Source organism: Oreochromis aureus, linkage group 18, assembly GCF_013358895.1.
Source record: "Oreochromis aureus strain Israel breed Guangdong linkage group 18, ZZ_aureus, whole genome shotgun sequence".
In the NCBI taxonomy this organism is placed as follows: domain Eukaryota; kingdom Metazoa; phylum Chordata; class Actinopteri; order Cichliformes; family Cichlidae; genus Oreochromis; species Oreochromis aureus.
The window spans coordinates 28,816,034-28,839,449 of record NC_052959.1 but is presented as its reverse complement, the minus strand read 5'-3'; the positions used below and the strand labels follow the sequence as shown (position 1 = coordinate 28,839,449).

The 23,416-nt window shown below is 39.2% G+C and overlaps 3 protein-coding genes across 13 annotated transcripts in view; 2 read left to right on the top strand and 1 right to left on the bottom strand.

The window, feature by feature from the left end:
* Positions 1-10,182, top strand: part of LOC116331636 (frizzled-8-like) — a 57,354-nt gene extending 47,172 nt beyond the window's left edge. Inside the window, exons 4-5 of one of the 2 annotated variants that reach the window (XR_005609018.1) lie at positions 9,446-9,716; positions 10,041-10,182. The gene's annotated coding sequence lies outside the window, so the exon portion shown is untranslated. Of the gene's footprint in view, positions 1-9,445; positions 9,988-10,040 lie in introns of those variants that run through there. The other variant, XR_005609017.1, reaches the window with a different exon arrangement.
* crema (cAMP responsive element modulator a) lies at positions 1,432-16,886 on the bottom strand. Of its 4 annotated transcripts, XM_031754386.2 has the most exons (8): positions 16,741-16,886; positions 14,965-15,082; positions 14,705-14,833; positions 11,446-11,534; positions 11,210-11,346; positions 10,206-10,394; positions 3,748-3,907; positions 1,432-3,305 (listed from the first exon to the last, which is right to left on the bottom strand). In XM_031754386.2, the coding sequence occupies exons 2-8, from the start codon at positions 15,070-15,072 to the stop codon at positions 3,161-3,163; spliced, it is 957 nt and encodes a 318-aa protein (XP_031610246.2). In that variant the 5' UTR covers positions 15,073-15,082; positions 16,741-16,886; the 3' UTR covers positions 1,432-3,160. The 4 variants fall into 4 exon arrangements, with proteins under 4 accessions (XP_031610246.2, XP_039457907.1, XP_031610247.2 ...); XM_039601973.1 differs by lacking the exon at positions 14,705-14,833 and having other exon boundaries at positions 16,741-16,885; XM_031754387.2 differs by lacking the exons at positions 14,705-14,833; positions 14,965-15,082 and having other exon boundaries at positions 16,741-16,845.
* A 4,730-nt stretch (positions 16,887-21,616) lies between these two features.
* Positions 21,617-23,416, top strand: part of LOC116331649 (partitioning defective 3 homolog) — a 235,355-nt gene continuing 233,555 nt past the window's right edge. For all 7 annotated transcript variants that reach the window (XM_031754405.2, XM_039601967.1, XM_039601966.1 and 4 more), the window contains exon 1: positions 21,617-22,004. In XM_031754405.2, coding sequence (XP_031610265.2) covers positions 21,885-22,004 — 120 coding nt within the window. In that variant the 5' untranslated portion in view covers positions 21,617-21,884. The remainder of the gene's footprint in view (positions 22,005-23,416) is intronic.

Genomic DNA, 23,416 nt, shown 5'->3' with positions numbered 1-23,416 from the left:
CCATAATATTTCTACTTCAGTTAATACTATAGCTTTAGTCTAATTACTTTTGAGGTTTTAGCTATGCAGCTATTGAGGATCAGTATATACAAATACTCTCTGTTGTTGGCTGCAATAAGTCACATTTGGTGCTTTTAGGTCTTGGTGAACTGAACACCAAGTTTTTTAAAACCCATCACATTGCTTGAAAATATCATAATACTGAAAAAACTGGTGTTATTGTCTCTGACATTTTTGGAAATGGAAGAATCCCTATTGGTTAAAATTACCCAACAATTCTTAAAATTATTCAAGCTACCACCCATTTTCTCCTCTCCTAAGCTAAAAAAGTAATATGCTGTTTATATATGATTATACAATTAATAATCATGCAATAATATAATATAGTTCCCTTCTTTTATTTTATTTATATAGTTAAGCCCATATGTTGTTGTGCAAAGATACAGTTTTGTAGCTTTACCTTTAAACACCATAATCAATCATTTCAAAGTATTAGGACTGTTTTGCAGCATTTGGCTGCCTTTACGTGGAGAGTATAACCCAGTATACTTCATAATTCATCTTTTGACTTCTATAAGCAGTCACCTCATCAATAAACACCGTCAATAAAGCATGGTGGTCCACTTCCACTGGCAGCCATACATGTTCGTGCCACAGTAGTGGCTCCATCACATCTGAGAGACGATGTGATTCATTTCTTAATATGAGCTGTTTCTCTCCTTCTCCATACTTTTTTCTATCTTTATGCTGCAAGTTCATCTTAGTTTCTTCTGTTGCTGAGCATAGCCAGTGGTTTGCACCTTGTGTTTCCGTTTAAGAAGGTGCCTCTTGATTGTACACACTGACAATAATACACCTACCTCTTCGAGAAAGTTCTTCACTTGGTTAATGTTGCAATGTTGTTTTTCTTAACCGTGGAAATGATTCTGTCGTCATGCACCTTATTTGACTTCAGGCCTTTTGGCTACTCCTAGTTCCTGCTTTCTCTTGGATGTTTATTTATTCGTTTTTACTCTATTTTCCAGCTTAATGACGGCCTCCCTCACTTGCATTAACATCTCTGTGGCCCTCATATTTAAAGTTACAGTGACCAGCTATAAGTTACAAATTCAACAGTGTGAATAAACTTCAGATTGTCTGCTTCACTTGTCATAAAACATGAGGGAACAGGCTTCAGCTGGCCATGAAACGATGTGTCAGTCAACTGTCCAATGAATTTTGAGCCTCTGATTGTCTGCACTTCAATTACATAGAAGTTGTTTTGGTGTACAGTGGCAAAACCACAAAAATTGTGGCTTTGTCCGACAATTTATGGACCTGTGAAGTGCAGATTTATCTTGCACAGCTTTAACTGCACTAACATAAGATGGCTTCAGTGTTGAGGGAGTTTCATCAGCAGTATGTGAGCTAAACACTATCACACAATCCATGTCAAATTTGTATATTTTATTAGATAAACAAAAATATTTTTTTACAATTCAAATGAGGAAGTACATCAACAACAGAACACCTGGTAGAAGACTGAGCCATTTAAAACAGCAAAAACTAAGTGCAGAAAATATTCAGCTCATCTGATATTAAAGCAATAAAGATATAGAAGGCCTGGATTTTTTTCCTTTCATAGAATTTAAAAGAATGGGCGCACGTCTGAGATCACAAACAGTAACAGACTGTTTGGGTGGCAACTATCAAGACTGATACGGTTATGACTGAGTTAGTCAGTGGGTAGATCCCTTACTGTTACTTAAAGAGCTTTGGCAGCCACATTGTAACAGATGTCAGGGTCTGCTACTCAGAGGAATGCTCTTTTGTGCATTTGTCTACATTCTTCATAGAAAATCAAATATTTTAATGAAATATAATCAGGGAAACAATGTGAGCTACAACAGAAACAGAGAAAGCTTTTACATATATTACCAGAAACATGAACACAAAATGATACATTATTTGAGAAAGAATATTTTTACAAAAAAAAGACAAAAGAATTGGCATTACCCTTTAAACAGAGCATTTTAATATTACAATAAGCCATAAATACAGTTTTATTCCAAAATGGATATTCATCATTTCGAAAAGTTATTTAACAGCAGACCAAAACAGTTATTCTTGGGGCCATATTCAATGTAAAATGATTGTTTACAAATTTGATATTTCAATTTTTAAAACATACAACAACTATCTTTGTAGAATATATACGTTTTTATGTGAAATTCAGGTAACTGCAGTATAATATAAACTCTAATATCTACACGTGTCCTTGGTTACTTTCTGTGCTTTGTCCAAAGTCCAACTGTGCTCTTTCATTTCAAGTACTGTAACTTCACTTCAGTAATGCAAAAATAAAGATTCTTTTGAACATTATTTGATTCTTTGAAACTATACTGTGATTCAGATAATACCTCTCTCTGTATTGGTATGAAATAGATTTCTTGAATCTATGCAAACCCAACCAAACATGAATGGATTTTTATCTCGATTTCATTGATTTTACCAGTGTTTTCTTTAAAAAAAAAGATATTTTGTAACAAACTAACAATGACGAAAATCCACTTTACAGACAAAATGCTTGATAAATCTTTTTTTTTTTTTAACCACATGAAGGAATGCAATGACCGAAAACAGAAGCATAAATAACACATAATCAGGTAAACGCACTTTGAGTTGCCTTGTCGCAGTGCTGATGGATCTGCGTAGCAGCTCGTCTGACCTCAGAGAAACATGCTGGTTGCGGGACCTGGCTGACCCCTCGAAGGATTTTTCGAAATTGCCATAAATGAGCGGCACATTTTCAGGAAGCACCTGTATTTCCTCTTCCTGTTCCTCTTCTTCAGCTGGCTCTCATTGGTTAGCCTCGCTTGTGCGCAACAGCAAACACAATGTGTACGACACTTGAGTCTTCACATGCAAAGAGCACAAGATAAGAACAAGAGCGAAACTGGCAAGCTCAAGCTATTTGACTTCCCTACGACGCTTCTGAAATTTGGCGTAAATCAGGCCTGAGTGAGCAGAGAATAAAAGACGATGAAAGTAGTTTTTGTTCCAGAGTCTTTTCTTCTTTCTTTTTTTTTCTTTTTTGGGTTTTTTGTTTTGTTTTGTTTTGTCTTATTTTGCTGTAGAAGTTTGTAAACTGTCTTCAGCCCATGACCACAAGCAGCCACTGCTACTCAGCTTTGTGGCAGTAAATGTCCTTTAGTGCTTTTAGCTCTTCAATCAAGGTCTTGTTTTGGTTTTCCAACACAGCCACGCGGTTTTCCAGACATTTGACATACTCTTTCTTTTTCCTGCGGCACTCACGAGCTGCTTCCCTGAGGAGGAAATGGAGGAAAAATTTGAATGAGTCTCCAGATGAAAACATAATATAAGAGTCAATACAAGTCTGCACAATCCATAAACAAAACAATGCCTGAGGCTTTTGAGTTCGCATTTCATGAGTTCACGAATCTGTTTACGTAGACAACAATTTACTCGCTGCAGTGTTTCGTTTTCAAATTTTAAAAAAAATGTGCCGATCACCTACAAAAGCAGAAATCTTTAGCTTTGACCTTTTGTGAATAGTCGCTTTGACACAAAGTGTGAACAGCAACCTCCAGACATGCACAATAACACTTCAGTCAAAGTTTCCAATGTGCATGAATTAGGGGGTCCCCAACATTTATTCCCTTGCTTGCTTGCAATCATATTTCCATCACTGACAAGGAATGATCTTACACCTCAAATACAATCTTTTACTTCTACTTCAGCTCCTACCTGTTTTTCATCAGCCGGACCTCCCTCTTGCGGGTGATCTCCTCGGCGTGCTGTGATGAGGGGCTCTGCATGCTGCCTGGAGACGCAGCCATTACAATGCTCTGAGCCAAGCCCGAGTTTGGTGAACGAAGCTGGTAGGCGGGGATGTCTCCAGTAGCGGCTGTAGACAAATACAGACAAAAGAATAGGAGATCAAGATTCTGCAACCTTTTACTTTTTGTTGATCTTTGTTGTCTTTACATTTTCCTCTCAAAAACGCTAAACCTGTACAAAAATCTTTATCTGCTTACTTTATCCTTATACCATCAGACTAACACAGAATACAAAATGTTGTCCTTTTTTAAAAGAAAAATTCGTAAAGTGTGTCCTAACATTATGCTGTACTTATTATTTTATTACATTAAAAGCAGGCATGAGGAGCTCTAATAAAAAGATGCTGACTCAAACAAACAAACTTCAAAACTTTGCTGCTGAAATAAAAGTCAAGCATTTCCCACTTCTGAGGGATACTAAGCAACATAGCAAGTGCCATAAAGTCTATTTCTGTTCCTTTTATGCAGACCTTAGTAAGATCTGCTTTTGTTTTTACTTAATTTGCTCTCATAAATTGTGAATTTACGCTCTAGGACCAGAGTTAAGTGCTTTTAACCATAGGAACTATAGGTCAGAGGCCTGCTGTGTCCAAATACTCTAAAACACCTTCGGTCCTGCTATTGCTAATGTAATGCAATGTAACTTTGTAGCCTAAAGCGGTGCAGAATAAACAACTAGTTATCAGACTGTCCAATCTAAATAAGCTGCTCGCTGTTTGATTTTTGAATAGAGAGTCATTACTGCCTTTATATTATACTAACATTTACTGAAACATATGATAAACTGCAAACAATATGACTGCGTTTATTCTCAGTAGAATAAATCCATAATTCCTGTGAACAATTTAGTTTGTTTCCTCACAAGATCTGGTATAGGTCTAATGAGATAACAGCACTTGCATTTGGGAGGTGACGTTTTGTAAACCACTGTGTGCTACTGATAACTGGTAGCCTATCGAATTCTTAAAAGAAAGTGATGCTAATTCTGGAGAAGGCTGAAAAAACAAAGCGATTCTGTGGATGTGGTTTGAGCTGTTTGATTTGAGTCATCACTTTCATGACTCAACTGTGTGCTGCTCTGCCTGCTGCCTCGTAACATTTCACCCTCTCGTTTTCACTTTGTTCCTGAGAAGTTTCATTGCTCTGCCCTGACCTGCTGTTCACACACACACACACACACACACACAGACACACACTCATTCAGAAAGAGACACAGCAGGTGCGAACACACAAACACGCACAGACACACAGAGCGTCTGTCTCTTTTTCTCTCATTGTGATAACAGAGTGACTCGGGCTGTGCTGACGTCAGTACGTGCGTCTCACTTGCCCGTTTGCATTCTCTCTTCCCTGCCTGGCTTCTGTTCCAGGAAACTGGAGTGACGTCAAACCCCCAACTATCTTACCCCCCCCTCCCCACCTCTCCCTTACTTATTACCCCCTCCCTGCCTGTCTGCCCAACAACCACTGTAGCGATTAAAAGAGTAGAGTGTGTGTGTGTGTGTGTGTGTGTGTGTGTGTGTGTGTGTGTGTGTGTGTGTGTGTGAGAGAGAACATACTCGCAACAGCGAGAAAGAGCCTGAATGGAACAACGCTGAGCATACTAACTAAATGCTTGTTTACTTGCTAGATCTGATTTCAAGCCTGAACTGTCATGACTGTTTTTCCTGTTTTGCAACTGCAAGGACACCGGTCTGATCTGTGTAAAGACTCATCTTCACTTTCACAAGGCATGAAATTGAAAGTCAAGTAAAAGTAATTTCAATTTCATAAATATGCCCCTGTATGCAAAAGCTTCTGCTCTCACAGTTTACTAAATAAAAGAGATCCTCTTACAATTAGAAGTTCCAAATACCAAAAGCATATTTTTTAAGAGGACTTACATTCAGGTATAATTAGAGCTATACATCAAATCAAAACATGCACAAATATCTCTTTAAAAAGCACAGAGAAAAGAGTCAGAGTGTTGCAGAGAACACATTATTAAACATGTGAAGAAACTCTACCTGACTCAGTCTCATCCCCAGTTACAGCCATCTCTGGTTTCCAATAATCCAGCACCACGGTAGAGAGACACCTCACTACAAAAACTCTTCTCTACCACTATCCTTTTCTGCTTTACTTGTATCTCCTTTGCTCCCGCTTCTCCTTTCCTCTCAGCTCTCTGTATCAGAGTGCTCACTTGCCAACTTTACAGCCTGATTACAATTACAGGCATTGACATCACAATGACATCACTACTGCCCGCTGAAGTCAGTAAAACACCCTGGATTAGAGGTCCTCCCACCCTCCCCTCCTGCAGATGAGTAACTGAAGTACAGAAACACAATGTGAACCAGGCAGGAACGGAGGGAGGGAGGGAGGGAGGCAGGGAAGGCGGGGAGCTAATGGGGGGAGGGCGGTAGCTGAGGGGGTGTATTTTTAGCTCCAGTGACGCAACTAGAGCGACGCTCAACAAACAAGAGGATATTGTGTCCCAAGCGGCTGCCATGCAAACTGTTGAGCTCCCTGATTCAAGTTGTGTGTGTGTGTGTGTGTGTGTGTGTGTGTGTGTGTGTGTGTGTGTGTGTGTGTGTGTGTGTGTGTGTGTGTGTGTGTGTGTGTGTGTGTTTGGAAAGTGTTAAGGAAGTAAGAAAATAGTAAACATGGATAATGAAGGTTTTACATTTTTTTCAAGTTTAACCAAATGTCCATTACTTATCCTGCTGAACTCTACAAAAACAGTTATTTAACCACACCTGTGAAAACAATATTAACCACTTAGTTGCCTGATGGGTCTTTGGTGGGAAAATCAGCAGCGAGGAAGGAAAGGACGTGAATGAAATTTATGGTAATACTAATTAGGAGAATCATGCATATATTTTTTTTAATTTGACAATTCTTGGCACTGTCACAGGTTTAAATTTATCACAGCTTAGCCTAACCGTTGCAGGGCTTTCAGGGTAATATCGAGAAAAGAATACCAGAGGAACGAAAATAAAGACAGCAAGCAACATTGATTATTGTTGGTTAACCATTGATTCTGAAATCAATTCAAAAAGGGAAACTCTGAACCTCTTAGTAATAGCAACATGCGTAAAAAATGTTTCAGTGACTTTCACTGTGGTTAAAACAATCCTGATTAACTATTAGTACATTCACAGCCCTGCTGCTGAGCGGCTCTATTAGCTTTGTTGTTAATACAGAGCTCTTCAGCTGGAAGGAACAAATTAGCCCAAGCACATAGGTGGTTCTGTTTGTGCCAGCTGGATATGGACTTAGACTGATAAGGTAAATAACACAGTGTCAGGCAGAGTTACTGAGTTACCGAAAAGGCACCTACACAAACTGAAACCTGACCACTAATATGAGACATTCATCAGCTATTACACTGCGAAACTATCAGTTATGATCATACGGTATAAAACACGATGCCAGTGCATGCGACTCTGTGGAAATATACAATAAACAGTCCCTGAAAAGCAGAGTTGGGAAGTAACAAATTACAAATACTTTTCCAGGTATGTGTACTTTACTTGAGTAGTTTTTTTTCTGACAACTTTTTACTTCTACTCCTCCTACTTCTTACATTTTCAAAACAGGCTGATTACTTTTGCTTTAATGTATCAGAGGGGAGTTACTGTTTCACGTCACTGCGGGCCTTCAAACATCAAACCCATTTGAACCTGCTATTTGAACTGCAAATTTAAAGCTTACATGTAAGTCCTCATGCTTTTACATCAGATAAAGGTTGGCCACATGTAACATTATGTCTTCTTCATGTTGCAAAACCTGCTGCAAAACAAACTGAGGTAGACTATTTGTGTTATTTAAAGGTTGCATGAAAATATGTTATTGCAGGATAAACAGGTTAAACCCCACATCTACTGTCCTTCTGTTTAGAGTCAAAGTCACCCTCTACAGTGCAGGCAACAGAAAGCAGAGGCATTTTCTTTTATTTCCTTAATTTTTTCTGCTCATGTTCTGCTAATCTGATTCAAGATGAGAATATTTATAAGAATGAAATTTTAGACTAAAATAAGCCACTAATATTATTTTCTTATTACATCAATATGGCAAGTTCCAGTTACCTTTGCATAAAAGTAGCTGGTAGAAATGTCCTTCAAAGAGATACTTTTTACTTTCTTACTTTGAGTAAATTTCAGAGCCTGTACTTTTTCACTTTTACTTGAGTAAACAAGTGGAATCACTACTTCATCTTTTACTGGAGTATTCTTTAACAATAGTATCTGTACTTCTACAGACTTTCTGTACTTTTGGAACCTCTGCTGATAAGTCAAGCGCATGGGCGAGTGCTACTTTGATCTTATCATTGACTGTAAATCAAACTAGAACTTCACCTTCTAATTAACATGTTTCAGATGTTCTGAATGCAATTATTTTCTTAAAATGTTAATTCTCAAACCACAGATTTACTATTATGAACAAGTCCATGAGAGTAAACGCATGGGATAGTTCGCCTTTTGTGTGCTCACCTCAATATCAGCAAAAGAAATGATCAGATATTGAAAACTTCCCTCGTCCTAACTAGCTTAAAATTAAAAGTCAGCCGTTTTATCCAGTTAACTTCAGGTATTTGCAAAGTATTGTTATCATAATTTCAACAAACGCTGAGCACAACCAGCTCCTTCACAGATAACAACTTCACTCTGTTCTTTTTCCTATTCATTACTTTGATCTTCAGGTTAAAGGGTTTAGTTTGCATGGTGTTGAGGCTGAAGTGCAACATCAGAAAGACCGTAGTAGCAGAATTTCAAAAAGGACATGAAAGAAAGACAGAATTTTTTTTTCACTCTCTCTAAGAAAACAGAAAGTAAAGAATTGATCTGAACACAGAAACACTTGTTATTTTATCTGTCTGATCTACTGATGGATCCAGCAACTATTCCCTATAGCTTATATGACCTATATTAAAACTTTCTTGGATGAAGATGGTCTGATTTAAATCGAAAGCTGTCCTCAGTGAAAGTAGACATTCGCATAGGGGCTCATCCAGATCAGAGGCACCATGTTTGTAGATTTAGTGAAAGAGATAAAGATGACTAATTTCACATACACTAGACCTACTGTCATCTACGAGTTGTGGTGTGTGATGTCTGCACTGTGGAAAAATGTAACTCTTTCATTTTTTTTTTTAAACCCAATGAAAACAGGAACCACTCAAGGTGGCTCAGGGTATTTACTGCTGATGACAGAAGTAGCAGGGGGGGAATTCTTCAGTATGCAGAGCTATATTCTTCTTAGATTCACTCAAACACTGCGAAACGGATTAGCCATAACTTCACGGTGCAAAAGGATACTAATCCAACCCATACTGCAAGACCAACCCGAGAGTTTCTCAAGCAAAGAAATAGGACATTGTTCAATGGACGAGTCAGTCACCTGATCTCAACCCAACAGAGCATCCTGTTCAGTTAAATACAAAACTAAATGCAGAAAGATCCCAAACAGGCAGAAACTGAAGGTTGTTGTTATAGATGACTAGCAGAGCATCTCAAGGGAAGAAACACATCATCTGGTAATGTCCATAGTTTTAGACTTCAGGCAGTCATTAACCCTTTGTCCAAAAAACCAAAACTGACCTAACTATTCGTGTCCTTCAACAGGTACCAGAGGCTCCAAGTTCTGCCAGATGACAGTGATAAGCTCTTTGCTGAGCTATATGTTACTTTAGATATGAAGCAAGGGATTAGACCTGACAACACAACATTCATCAGCAGCTGGACAGAGAGATAGCTTAGCTAAAGAAGAAAGAGACTGGCTTGGAGTAGAGCAGATGAGTAAGCCTTCACCACATCTTGATGAATTCACGCACTTACTCAGAACAAATAATCATCTTTTTGGTGCTTTGAAGATGGAACTGCGGCTGTGTTCAAAGTAAGAAATGAACTTGAGGGAATTTTTTACAAAATGGCTTAAGATATCACTGAAAGTAAAAGATGAATATATTGCACAATGAATCCAAGTGGTGTGGACACATTTTTGGAACGTAATGGAAATCCTAATGAAAACTTTGATATTGCAGAGTTATGAATCTCAAATGTTTTTTAAAACACATTTTATTGTCTGTAGGACAAATTATTTTCACAAAGGGTCTTGTATGTTTTCACTGAGAAACATCCCATAATTTATTGAGTCCTTAATCCCACGATGTCAGATGGGGATTACCATATTAATTTTTCTTTTTTTTTTTTTACACAGATTTTGATCTCTGCTATCATTTATGGCTTATGTCTGTAGCAAAAAGAAATAAAAAAATCTGAGGTGCTGATAGAAAAAGCCACTACATTCAATATTTACAGCCAAATATGTATGCTGCTGTTTCGTAAAGGATTTTTGTGATATAAATTCAAAGTTGCACCCTACCTTGGATAAGTACCTGTCCTCCCTGGATAAAGAGCTGCTGTGGAGAATCTCCAGGCTGAGCTGCACACTGTAAGACAGCGGCTCCAGGCTGTGGGGTGGGACTACTTGTGACTGGCAGGTTCTGGACCCCCTGTAGACCTGGAACTCCAGGGCTGGACAACTGGATGGCTCTCCCTTGGGTGATTGCAACTGTGTAGGGGATTTCATGAAGTTAGAATGAAGAAATAGTAAGATCCAATCACTATGCTTGAAATTTGATTTTCTCTGCTCTCCAATAGCTCACAGAGCTTTATGGACCTAATAGGAGCCATAAAGCTCTATAAGCTATTGGAGAGCATTTTCTCTGAACGACTTGGATTATTATTAAGTTAACCCACTGTGAACACTTAAAGCTTCCAGATGTGTACACAGGAAGGAAAGGAATACCTTTGCTAATCTCTTCAAGCAATGAAATATTTCCTGTAATTGCATGTACCCAATGAACTGATTACATGCAACAATCGTGCAACAATCTTGAGCCACTCTCACTTCTTTATATTTTCTGGGAAACATTCAAAACATGAATGGGAAATCGGTACACAAGGCAAAAACAGAGTTTTTATAAATTTAACAAGCTTGAAAATCAATATTTGGTATGACCACCTTTGTTCTTCAGCTGAACTCTGTTAGGCAAGCTTTCTTTTAATTTCTTAATTGGCTTCATGAAGCGTTCCCCATAGCTCATAGGTCAGTGTTAATTGGCTTCATGAAGAAAGAAAGAAACAGAAATGGTCAGGTACAAGGACTGGATTGAAAAGAAGTGAAAAAGCTGCCAATATCCAAAGAAAATGCCTGGACAACTGTTACTCAAGACCACTTTAAAAATTACAGGCCCCTTGGAAACACAGTATAAATAAGTGAAGTATAGCTGAAACTCTTTTTCACAGTTCTGTAAATTTATGTTCCAGAGCAGAAAATGCTAAAGATGACTCTATAGTGAGTGGACCATTCACGTGTGTACTGACTGTATTGTCCTGAGCTGGTCTGGTAGATGGAGGTTGGCACTGTGGGGGAGTTGGAAACCGGCACTTCATCCTCCATCTTTTCCTCTTCAATTTTAGGAACTGCTGGTGAGTCGGAGGAAAGCTCATTCAAAATTTTCCTGCCAAACAAAATGAAGTTTTTTCATAAAGACCTTTTAACACTAGCAGACTTTTTATGACATATATCACAATTTAGTTTACTCTTCATATCCTCTCACCGATATGATGGACGCCTGGAGAGAAGCTCCCGCCTTTTCTGCGTGTCTGTTACTGACTCGTCATCCTCCAGTTCTGCTACAGTAGCAATCTGAGCAAAAAGCAAGCAGTAATTAATAGTGATGAGTAATCCACATTGGGTTGTTTTTTTTTAATTATTTTGGCAACATCATTTGTGCTAAATGTTGTCACTGAGTGGGTGTATCTTTCCACACACGGTCTTTTGTGGAACACTGGGAGGTGTTTGTGAGAGACAAAGATGACGTCAAAAGAATTTAAGCAGCATTTTTTCAAGCCCTACTCTTTTCAACGCATTGCATGTCACAAGAGACAATAACTGTACTGCGCAAATGTCTTGTCACCCTTGATTTCTTTATAGTTTTCCAGGGAAAATGATGTATTGAAGTGTGCAAATATATATGGAAATACAGTATAAAAGGCAAAAACTGAGTTTTTACATTTCTAACAAGCTTGAAAACTCTTTGCGAAAGCTTTTTTGTAACTTCTTTAAGTCTCCAGGCTTCTTAAAGGACATTCAAAGCTCTTTTTTTTTTAGATATTTGCTGCCTTTTGTTCTGTTCTCTGTCATGATGATCCAACACCGCCTCGGTAATATTGAGGTCTTAGCTCTGGGGAGGCCAATCCATGACTGATATTGATTCATTGTGTCTTTTTCCATCCAGCTATGTATTACTCCATTGGCAGTGTATAGAGAGGTACTAGTCTGCATTCTTAATTCCAACAATTTTCACGAGATCCCCAACACCACTGACTGACATGCAGTCCTAAACCATGACACACACTCACTGTTGTCCCTCTCTCTTGACCTCCTCCGCACATGTTGATGAGGATTTTAACCAAAAATGTCAAATTTGGATTCATCACTCTGTAAGACCTACCATGTTGATTTTCAACCCAGCTCTTGTGCAATCTTGCATAACTGAGCTATTTCTTCCTCCTTCCCTTCCTTAAGATTGGCCCCATTCTTCCACTGAGACATTTCTGATGAGGCTTGAACTGAGAGTAGACGGGTCAACTGGAAGGCCTGACGCATTGAGTATTTACAGAATTTTTTCCCTATTTCCTAAGGACATGAACAGATTTTTTTAGGCCTGCCACTTCTTTTTTTGGTTCTCCATCTGTCCAGTTTCCTCACTTTTTTGAAGGACAGACTGCACACAATCCCAAGATATGCCAACTTTGTGGCTGATATCAAGGACTCAACTCTTTAGGAATCACCTTGGTGATAAATATATACATATATATACGTACAGACAGACATTTTTCACAGATTCAACTAATGAAATTGGAATGAAATGATGTGCCTTTGCAATAGGCTGTTTGCAACAAAGTGCCTGAAGATATGATTTACAATTGGTTCACTGCTAAGTTGTCTGTGAGACACAGCACAGCTTTATCCCTTGAGATGGGTGCCTGTTTTATGTTTGAGTGATTCATAGATCAGTGTTAAGCAAAAACAAATAAAAAAAAACCCATAAATCCTGAAATTGGTCAGGTACAAGGTTTGAACTATGAATGAGTGAAAAGCAGTCCAAGTCCAAAGAAAAAATTTGAAAGGCTTTCAGAAACACTGGAGAAGTATGGTTCAAGCCATTTTAAAATTACAAGAAAGTCTGGCTTTTTAGAAACAACATATAAAGGGTCAAGACATTTCCACAGCACTGTATATACTGCACAATTACTTGCAAAAAAAAGTTACCACCTTTCTCCCCTCAAGCATTTGTTTGTTTTCCCAACTGAAACATACCGTGGGAATAATAACAAAGTCAACCTGGTAATGTGTCATAAGCCAGAGGGCTTTTATGACTCACGCTGCTGTGTAATGAATGTACATTAGGATAATATCTGTGCCAGACAAAGGTGCCGGGTTAAACAGAGGTGTGTCCATTAATTTATAATAGAGTGGAGGTTGGAACTAAGCTTGTCAGCTTTATGCTCTGGAAGCAAATTTAAAGCAAGAAATAACTGTGCTGTGCTGTTACGCACACAGTGTTAGTGCTGACTTTAAACAGGATGTTTTGCATCTGCCTCCAGATGTTTAGTGGCACTCAATCAGAGTCTTACGTTAAGACTTACTGATGCAGGATTTATTTAAATAACAGTTATTACTGGAAGCGTACAGCTAATATCAGCAGTCAATCGGCAACAAGTCAAACTTGCTACCGATAGTTTCACAGATAAGAAGTACAGAGTAGTTTGAAACCAGTCAACAAAACCACGTTGTGGGGTAGATCTATGTCATCTGACTGTGCATTTCAAAGATATAATCTATTTTCATGCTAATTTCCTTGAAAAAATACTTTCCATGAGACGACAAAGTAACCTCTGCTTTGCAAACAAAGATGCACAGTAGAGAAAAGTCTGCTGCTCTATTTTAACCATTGTTTCCTTTCTCAGGCCTTATACTTCTACACACTGGTCCTCAATACAATATTAACAACGTCTTGCCAGCGTTTTCACATGACAGATCACTGTTATCTGATGCAGCTGCAGCTCTACAGCAGTCATGTAAATGAGACACAACATCTCCTGAGAGTGAAGGTTAGACTGATGAGCTTAAACCTCAGTTCCTGCCGCTCGCTTGAATCCTATTAACAGATGCACTGCATTAAACCATGAGCCCTGCAGTGTGCCTTGTACACGGCAGTTACAAGTTCATTGACCAAGATATTGACCTCGATCTAAATTAGTGTACAAAGCAGAGTGAGGACAGTATTTACTGTTTTTCTAGGTGTAATTGTCATGCTTTGTGGCTTAAATGTTGATCTTACTAGCGCATTTGCACGAGTAGCGCTTTGACAGAGATACTTATCTTGAAACGTGTTCAAATGACTTGAGGTGTTACTGGAGGCTCGTCTTGACTTAAGATTTGTCAGGACTTGTTTTCAGTGACTTGAGGCATAATCTGGATTTATCCTAATGGACTTGAAACTTGCTCTGAAACGTCTGACTTGATCATATCTTGAATTATGTAAGACCTGAGACCCACCCTGAGAGACTGGCAACTTGGCTAGGAGTTGACTTCAGTCTCTTGACTGACTTGGGTTCTGACTCTGGCATGACCCAAAGGAGCCTCTAACTACTTTGCTTACTGCATACAGATGTTTCATTACTCTCTAGTTAAAATTTGGAACTGAAATTAAATTTTGCACGTACTGACAAAGCTATTCTCTGATGTGAAAAACTGAGTCATCCATTAAAAGAGTTCAAATGAGTTCTGAGGCAAGCATGTGCCCTCACCTGAACAGTCTGAACTTGTGGTGATTGTATAACAGAGGTCTGCGGGGCCTGGATGACCCCCTGGATTTGAACTGTCTGACCAGGCAGCTGAACAACAGTCACACCGGAAGACTCTTCTGCTAGTGACACCTGCAGGCACACATGAAATAATGAATGTTTGCCTGCAACACTTAGACTTGAGTGTCTGAACACCTCTTAAAGTTTGTTTGTTCTCTTTTGGTTAAAACCACCAAACACTTCCTAACCGCGCATGTGTGCACCTGAGCAGCAGCTGCAGGAGAAGGGCTGGTTTCACTCTGGTTTTCCTCTCCATCTGTCAATGAGTCATTTAAACTGCTGTCCAGCTGAGACGATACTGAGCTATCCATAGTCGCTCACCTAGACAGACAGACGGACGGGCAAATTATTAATGATACAACTGAAGCAGACAAAGGCAATCCTAATGTTTTCTTCTCTAGATAACAGACAAATAAATGTGTTTTTCCAGTTCAATTTCCCCCCCAATATTCATTAAACTTTGGCTACAGATAGACATTTAACCTTGGAATATCCGCAAAAATTATCTTGTACGTTTTTACAAGACCTGTGTTATATTTTTATATTGTGTTATAAGTGTTCTTTCTGCACTTAATTACTTTGTTCAGTACGATTCAGTTCAAGCTTAACTGACACACAAAAAATATCCAGACAGCCGAGTGCATAGAGGCAGAAATAACAACATTAACTGCACTGTAATGAAGTGCAGAATAATGAGATGGTGAACTGAGCGCTCCTCAATCAGTGAGTCTAAAATACAATTTGAGAAGACAGAGCCAACAGAAATAAATGAAATGAAAACACTCCTGATTTGAGTCAAAATTATTTGTCCGAAGATCTGTGCTGAGAGTGAGTGTTTTTCTTGTGACAAATTTGCATTATATAACTAGCAAGCTCATTAAGTGTGGCAGCCACCGGGTGAAGCTGGCTGACTGAACTGAGGCTTTTTTTTTTTTTTTTCACACTTTGGGAGACAGACTGTTACAAACTCGAGTACAATTTTGTTAGAGGGCAATAATGACAATGAAAGGCTGTAAAGATTTGTGTCTAACTGGGTTTTAGAAAATTAAAACAGGTTTGCTTCAAATTAGAGGCTGCAGTGTCAAAACTAAACAAATGGAGGGATTCTAATTTTTTACAGTGTCTCTGCAACAGAAATTGGACTGATGTAAACAGCCAGCATCATAACTGGAAAGCATTTTTTGTCAAAATATTTACATATTATACACATCAGGGACCCTCATGATGAGCCACAGAGCCCTGCTTTTTAGACTAGCCTCAAACTGTTTATTCTCTGCTACTGATGGCAAACTCTGAAGTTTCTTACTAGTGAAAATCTGAAACATTTCAGTGAAATTAAATTAGCAATCCACAGCCCTTTGCCCTAGAAATGTCCTGAAGCCGTTTTAACATATTTCGAGGTGTGTGAATTTCTCTTAAAGCAGCACCCGTATTTGTTAACAAGACAGCCACTTTTTAATGTTTCAAGTAAAACAAATTACACGCTGTTACAACAGATCTTTGTCGGCTGAATTAAGAAAAAATAGGGGGGCAAAATGGACTTCCGTTTTAGGGGCAGGCCTTACGGGGTAACAATTTGACAAATGTTGGACTTTTATTTTGAGCAACATATTTTAAAAAATTTTAAAATAAATTGTGTTACACATTACAAATTTGGAACACAAAACGAAGTCTTCACATTGGACATTTTACAATATTTTACGTAGTTGGGCTTAGGATTTTTATTTTGAAGAGGTCACGTCCACTCCACTTCCGACATCTATTTCGCCTGACTTGACGTAGCTCAGTAAACTTCAGAGAGGAACTGCTGACAGTTGAGAACATTTTGTTGAACTCCATGATGGTCGGCAATTTATCAGCTATGGTTACAAAACGAGGCTTTAATGGAGCGTTTCGCACCGAAGATGTATTTGCACATTTTCCTTCGACTCTGCCCGACTGGCGCTGACCAAAAATGTGACAGCTTTGCAGCGACTTACCGAAGTTTTACGTAGTCTGAGTCGTCACTAATGACAGTATGGGTGAACGGCCCGTGCCTTCGCTCACGTAGTTTCCACGTCAGCGCTGATGATGCTGTGCCGAAAATGTCGACAGGCGAGTCAGTTTAACGCCGAAGAGTGTCGAGGTGGAGCGAGAGCATTCACTCCTTCCTGCTTCCTTGTTTACACTCGGCGGGCGAAAAAAACAAGCCGTGGCTAAATTCCTCCTTTAAGTCAACAGAATGCAGGAATTTCACGGGAACACGCCACACGTAACATCTTAGAATCTGGAAATTAATTCAAATTTATATCTTTTTAGTTTTTCTACCGTTTGAAATAAATTGTTTCCGAAAAGCAGGCATAGCTACAGCTTAACTCGACCACTTTATGTTAAAGTTTTCAAAAAGGTAATTGTTTTAATTTAGCATGGTAAGAGAAGTGTATTCATATTCATACATTCAATTTTCGGAACAAGGAAATTTCAAATTAAACCACAAAAGTCAACGTGTGCAATAACTGAGTCAACAAAGACGCTCAACTACAATTCGACAGTGCTACAGTGATAGTTTTGTAACTTGGACACTCATGTTTACAGAGCAAAGTAATGCTGCTGTCTAGTGCCCGTAAGAAGCAATTACACTTTGAAAAGCCGAAGCAGATTAAGAGGCATGTATTGCATTTTGTTTGAGACATTTTTTATAACTTAAGAGTACACGGAATTTATATTTAAGAGTGCAAACTTCATAGACTCCAGTAAGAAAGTGATGCTTCTGTAGGCAGTTATATGTCTACCACAATCAACCAAATAGCCATGGGCATTTAAATTCAGTTGGATGTTGATAGAAAGTGATTAAAAATAATAACAATAATAGATTGTAAAGAGTATAAACTGACCACATAATCTAAAGAACAAATAATGTTTTATAGAATAGAGGCTATATTTAGACTGTTAATGGTTACCTCACCTGTTAGCACTACATTATAAACTCAAACATGTTTCCTGGTGCTAATTTTTCCGTATAATGTCACTCTGTTTAAAAAAAAAGTGCAGATAGCTGTGGTTTACTGTAGATTCCGTGATGTACTTGCTGGATTCCTTTATTTAGCACCGACTGGCTGACCCCTGAGCCACCATCTGTCCTCCTGTATGCCTGGAGAGGCTGCACTGTTAAAACAGCGCCACCCGATGTTATCAAAGAGTAGTCCTCTTCATCTCAAACGGTGTGGCATAAATTTATATAATTCAAGAAAAAATTATTATGTCTGCTGGTTACCATGCATTGATGTATACAACATGAGTGTAGCATGCATTACATTCACTGTAATGTAAACCATTCTTTCAGTATTATGACGATAACTGATATTAGTGTTAGTCTGGCTACAGTATTTGAGTGTTCCCGGTTTTGTTGTCCATCATTTTGTAAAGGTTTTGTGTCATATACTTCTAACTAGCACAGCTTTATATTACAAAACTACATCGTCTTAATGCTCCCCCACTGCTGCTCCCTCCTCCTCCTCCATCTCCTTGGCCTATCCTGTGGTCAGAGGATGGAGTCTCCAGATGGCCAAGTACCAGCAACAGAAGGGGGACCCTGGGGTGACACAAAGGCCTGACAGCGGGAAGTTACATATGACCTGGGCCAGACAGCTCTTTAGCACAAAATTAGCCTGGGATAACTACACAACACAATTTCACGCTGATAATACCATCAAAGAGGTATTTGAGCATCTGCCATGGCCTTTCCAGCTTAACCGCCATATTTCTGGAAATTGCATGTCTTTTTTCAGAAAAGTCAAAGTTTAAAATGTAAGGGTAAAGTAATGTCATCTCATGATAACTGTACACAAAATGATGAAGATGCAGAGGCTTTATAGCTGTATTTTTCCAAGTATGATTTTGCAAATTAAAAAGATCAATTGTAGCATCTTATACCAAGTGAAAGACTGCAGGTAATGTCTGCAAAGGTGTAGGCCCATCTCATCTGGAGTTTATTGTGCTTACTGTGCATCCTAAAACCATATACTATATTTTCATTGAAATTGCAAATGGAAGATGTTTCTGTTTGGGGAAACACTGATTTTACATAAGTGCAATACACATAGGAAATTCTATAAATGCCATAACTGAGCTTACCAAGAAGCGGTATATTTGCTCTTTTAATAAAGGTTATGCCAAATAAGATTTAAAATCATCTTAAAGAGGTACCACAGCAGTGCACCACAAGAGGTCACTACTGAAACACATATGGTCCTTGGTTATGTTGACTGGTGGATACTTACATTTAAATCCTCTTAAAACTATCAGCTTTTTACCTTGCGTATCTCAAGACATTAATTATATTACAGATTGAAGTTTGTAGCAGCCCATCACACTACCACCATCATATATGATTGCTGGTATAAAGTTCCTGTTATGAAATGTTGTGTTAGTTTTATAACAGATGTAACATGACTGAAACCTTCCAAAAAACTTCAGAGTGTATATCGCCCGTTCACAGAATATTTTTCCAAAAGTCTTGGAGATCAGTAACATGTAACATTATTCATGAATCATGATCTTAACTGAGGCAAGTGTGAAGCCACCTTGTTCTTTTGTGACCTCGTGGATGAGTCGTCAGTGCATAATTCTAGTAGGCTGGTAACTTCTAGGAAGATTCATCACTGTTCCAAGTTTTCTTCGTTTGTCCATAAGGGCTCTCACCATGATTCACTGGAGAAACAATGTTTTAGAAATGGCTTTGTAGCCCCTCCGGACTGATAGATCTCAAGGACTTTGTTTCTCAGCTGGGCTTGAGTTTCTTTAGCTCGGGCCATGATGTGTTGCTTTTTAAGCTCTTTTAGCCTGCTTGACTTTGTTATTGTTATAAAATATTAAAATGTGTTTGATGATCTAAAACATGAAAGTGTGAGAAATATGAAAATGAATAAGAAATCCGTAAGGGATCAAATACTTCTTGGTGGTACTGTGTGTGGTTACTTGTGAGGGATATCAAGTAAAGGCTTTCTTGTCTATTAAGAATGGAAGTTAATTTTTGACTTTGGGACGTGTAATCATCTGAAAAATTGACTCATGGTCAGCTTCTACATCTTCTGCATCTCATTATTATTTCTGCTGTTTTTAATATAGAATAAATGCCAGCCAGTGACTGTTGCTTGTTTTGTTTGCCAGGATGTCCATTTATTTGGTGGGTTTTCTAATCTCTGCTTGCTTTCTCTAGAAAGGTTGAAGGCCAAAGCCATTTTCCCCTTCACCCCTTTGCTTGTTGTCGAAACTGGATCTACTGTTGCTCTGCAGCTACATATATCTGTACCAGAACGTCAGTCAGATGTTTCTTCATTTGTCCCCCTCACTATAATTATAGGTTATTTTCTTTTGTTATGACAGTGTGATTGCACATTTCCTCTGTTATGTTTTGTGCAAATGATGATAAACAAGTGCTCATATATCCAAAGGTGAGGTTGTTTAATCCATTGCGACAGCTGCTGTGGCTGTGGTTGGTGGCCTGTGAGTACTCCAGCTGTGTTAAGAGTTAAAATAGCCTCCCAGCTGCATGCTGGCACTACATGATGGAGCGATCCTGTTTAAACACTGACCATATAAACCACACACACACTTTCTGCATACTTCAAATTCAGCAGTTCTCTTTTCTTGTACTAAACCTCGTACTGCATCCTTTCTTGGCACTATAAGTCACTGTGTTCAGCCAGAGGAAGTCAATCCATGTGATCCATGCATGTTCTGAGGAAGCTGTTCCTGAAAGCTCCCCACATGGGTTTGGACTGGTTTTTGTAAAGGGGCTTGTTTTAATCCCAGGTGAGGCAGTAGACGAAAGTAGTAAAGGGCTGGGTACACACGAAGATGAGGCTTTGTAATAAGTGGTGTATCATCAAATTAGATGTTGGAAAAAATAAAGTATATGCCTCTGATTAGTAAAAAGAAATGTGCACTGGTGGTGGAAACACACATAATTCCCAAGTCTTTAATTACTTTTTAAGTCATTTCCTATTACCAAACTTAATCTCTGCCTAATCCTAATTCTTCCTTTAAAACCAAACTCAAGTCTTAACTTTAAAGCAGCTTCTTAAGTCAAAGAAACAAAAGTGTTTCACTTTGGAGGATTTCACACAGCTTTCTGTCCTTGTAAGGCAGAATTACAAACTACAGTAAGTTGCTGGCTTCGGCTTTATTTTCATTCAGTGTGTTGATTCTCATTATTTCTTCCCTCCGCTGCCCCGTGGGCGCCAAACATTACCCACACTGACCACAGCGCGGAGTCACGGTGCAACTCCGGCCATCCCTACTAGAGGTTGCATTTAAGTCCCGCTCGTAAGTCCTGCAATCCTGACCTCTAATAGGTTGTGTTATCTGTGTGTATCATCATGTCCGTGTTTTATTTCAGTTTCTCAAGAAAAACATTTTGGCAAACAGCATTTTTTTTCCATGGTCAAAATTGGTTTTTGGTAATAACGCTATGTTAATGTACCTTACTGAAATCTGTGCATTTTTACCTATTTTTCTGGCCTCTGGAATTAAAATAACTTTATACCCGAGTAAATGAAAATCTACTTAAAAAAATAGAACTTTTAATGAGGTCTTGGTTATTTGTCTTTTGGGGAAGGACAAAGCCTCTTTGGATAAGCCTAGGGTTCAGATCAATAGAATAAACCTTAACTTGCATGATAAATGAAATAACCACATTCTACCGCTCATAATGCTAGATTGTAACACACTGGTCCAAGTCGAGCACTGATTACTAAAATAGATTTTTCTTTAATTGATTTAAGTTGGTCAACTTTGGTTCAACTTTACCAGGTGCACGTGAAGGCAACATATGACCGCGCATTAGCTCAGCAGAGAGATAGAGAGAGGGAGAGAGAGAGGGATTGGGATCGAGAGAGGGAAGGAAGGAAGGAGAGAGAGAGACACAGCTAAACAGGTGGTCTGAAAACACGCAGAAAACAATGTCGTCCGGCGGGGAGAGGCGGAAAGACCGTTAGCTCTCGCTTCTGTGAAGGAATACCGGGACAGCCTCGGAGCAGAGCAAACGAAAAACCCATGCTCCTTTTAATTTTCTCGCGGATTTCTCCTCCTCCTCTCTTCTCGGTTTTGTTCCGAATCTGGTGAAGATCTCGGATACTAAACCATGAAAGTCACGGTGTGTTTTGGCAGGACCCGGGTGGTTGTGCCGTGCGGGGATGGGAATATTAAAGTCCACACACTCATCCAGCAGGCTGTCATGAGATATAAGAAGGCTATCGCCAAGGTGAGTGGTGGCTACTTTGTTTTCTTGCGGCTTTTGTTTTCCTGGAAACAATATTGCGCCGTGCAGGAAGGCTCTGCGGGCACGCTCAATATGGCGCAAAGTTCACACAGATGCAAAGAAGAGGGGGTGAACAAAAAGAGGTGCTTGTATCTACTCTCTTGCGCTTGCTTTGCACTATCTGATCTCCACACGGTGAGCGTGTGTGCATTCGCCCGTGTGTTGGTGCTTTCAAAGAAAGGCGCACCGCCATTGTGGTTCTTGTGTTTGTAAACCCACAAAACTTCCACAGGGATTTCTAACTGTGGCACACAACACAGCGGTCCGCGTTTGGCTGCAACCTCGAAGCATAAAACGTGAATTTCTAACGCCGATCTGGGCACGCACTTTTTGTAGACTTCGCATCCAAGTTGCAAGTCCACGGGGTCGTGCCTCTGAAAGTTGCCAGCAGAAATTAGCCTACTAGCGAGTTAGCCAGCAGGCTGCAGGAGGAGGACTTGCAGGACTGAGGTGATTTGGCACCAGGTCAATGCAATTAGCAACTGGAGAGGCCTAATGTATATATCCCGTTTGAAGAAAGGGAACAGAGAACCACGTTTCTGCTCTTTTATTTGGTTCATAATTGTGGCTTGAAGGTTCAGTTGGTATGTGCAGGTAATGATGGAGCAAATCAGCAATGCAAGAGAGGGAGAGCAGGATCACACTCGGGGACTTTTTGAAAAGTTATATAAGGCTGTAGGTAGAATCATCAGAGAAGGAGCTGTCTTCAGCTGCACGGCTGGGTGAGCAGGCACTGGGCCCTGCAGGACGGACAGGGAAACTGCAGAGCCAATTCCAGCTGACTGTTGGGAGACGTGATGGACCCGACACATAAATCATGCAGATAAAATGGAAAGAAAAGAAAATTTGTAGCTGCAGATAACCTCTGAATTATCTTAGTGTTCGAGGTTGTCTAGTGAGATCAGATAAGATGATGCCGGGGTACAGCAGGATCATAGAATATTTTTTTCCAGTAGGGCTGACCATTCACGCCATCATAATCTGATAAATATTCACTTAAAGTGTTGAAATATTCAGTGGAGTCATGGCTTGGAGTGACTATAGCTTTTACATATTCCTACTTTAAGAACACTTTAAGTGTGTATTGATCCTTATGTCATCCCCTTGATGGATATTATGCCATTAGTTGGTTAGATGTTACAGGTAGTAGTTTTGTTATTATTCCAGCTATTTCAAAGAATTGAAGTTGCTGCAAATTATCAGTGGTGGTAATTTGAATACTCGTGGATAACGGGCTAGTCTCCTTTAAAGAAACAAACCTTAAGCAGCAACTCGGGTTTCATAATTTATGAGTGCTTTGCCCATCCGTGTGCTAACTTTAAGCTCATCTCTTTCTGCTGCAATGATAGTGACCC

Bases quoted from the DNA above. Each gene is read 5' to 3' on its own strand.
- crema (XM_031754386.2), bottom strand. From the start codon at position 15,072: ATGGATAGCTCAGTATCGTCTCAGCTGGACAGCAGTTTAAATGACTCA. The intron at 11,535-14,704 runs GTGAGGGCACAT...CTTTTTGCTCAG, and splicing joins CACAAGTTCAGACTGTTCAG to ATTGCTACTGTAGCAGAACT. The intron at 10,395-11,209 runs GTCAGTACACAC...TCCCCTACACAG, and splicing joins GACCAGCTCAGGACAATACA to TTGCAATCACCCAAGGGAGA.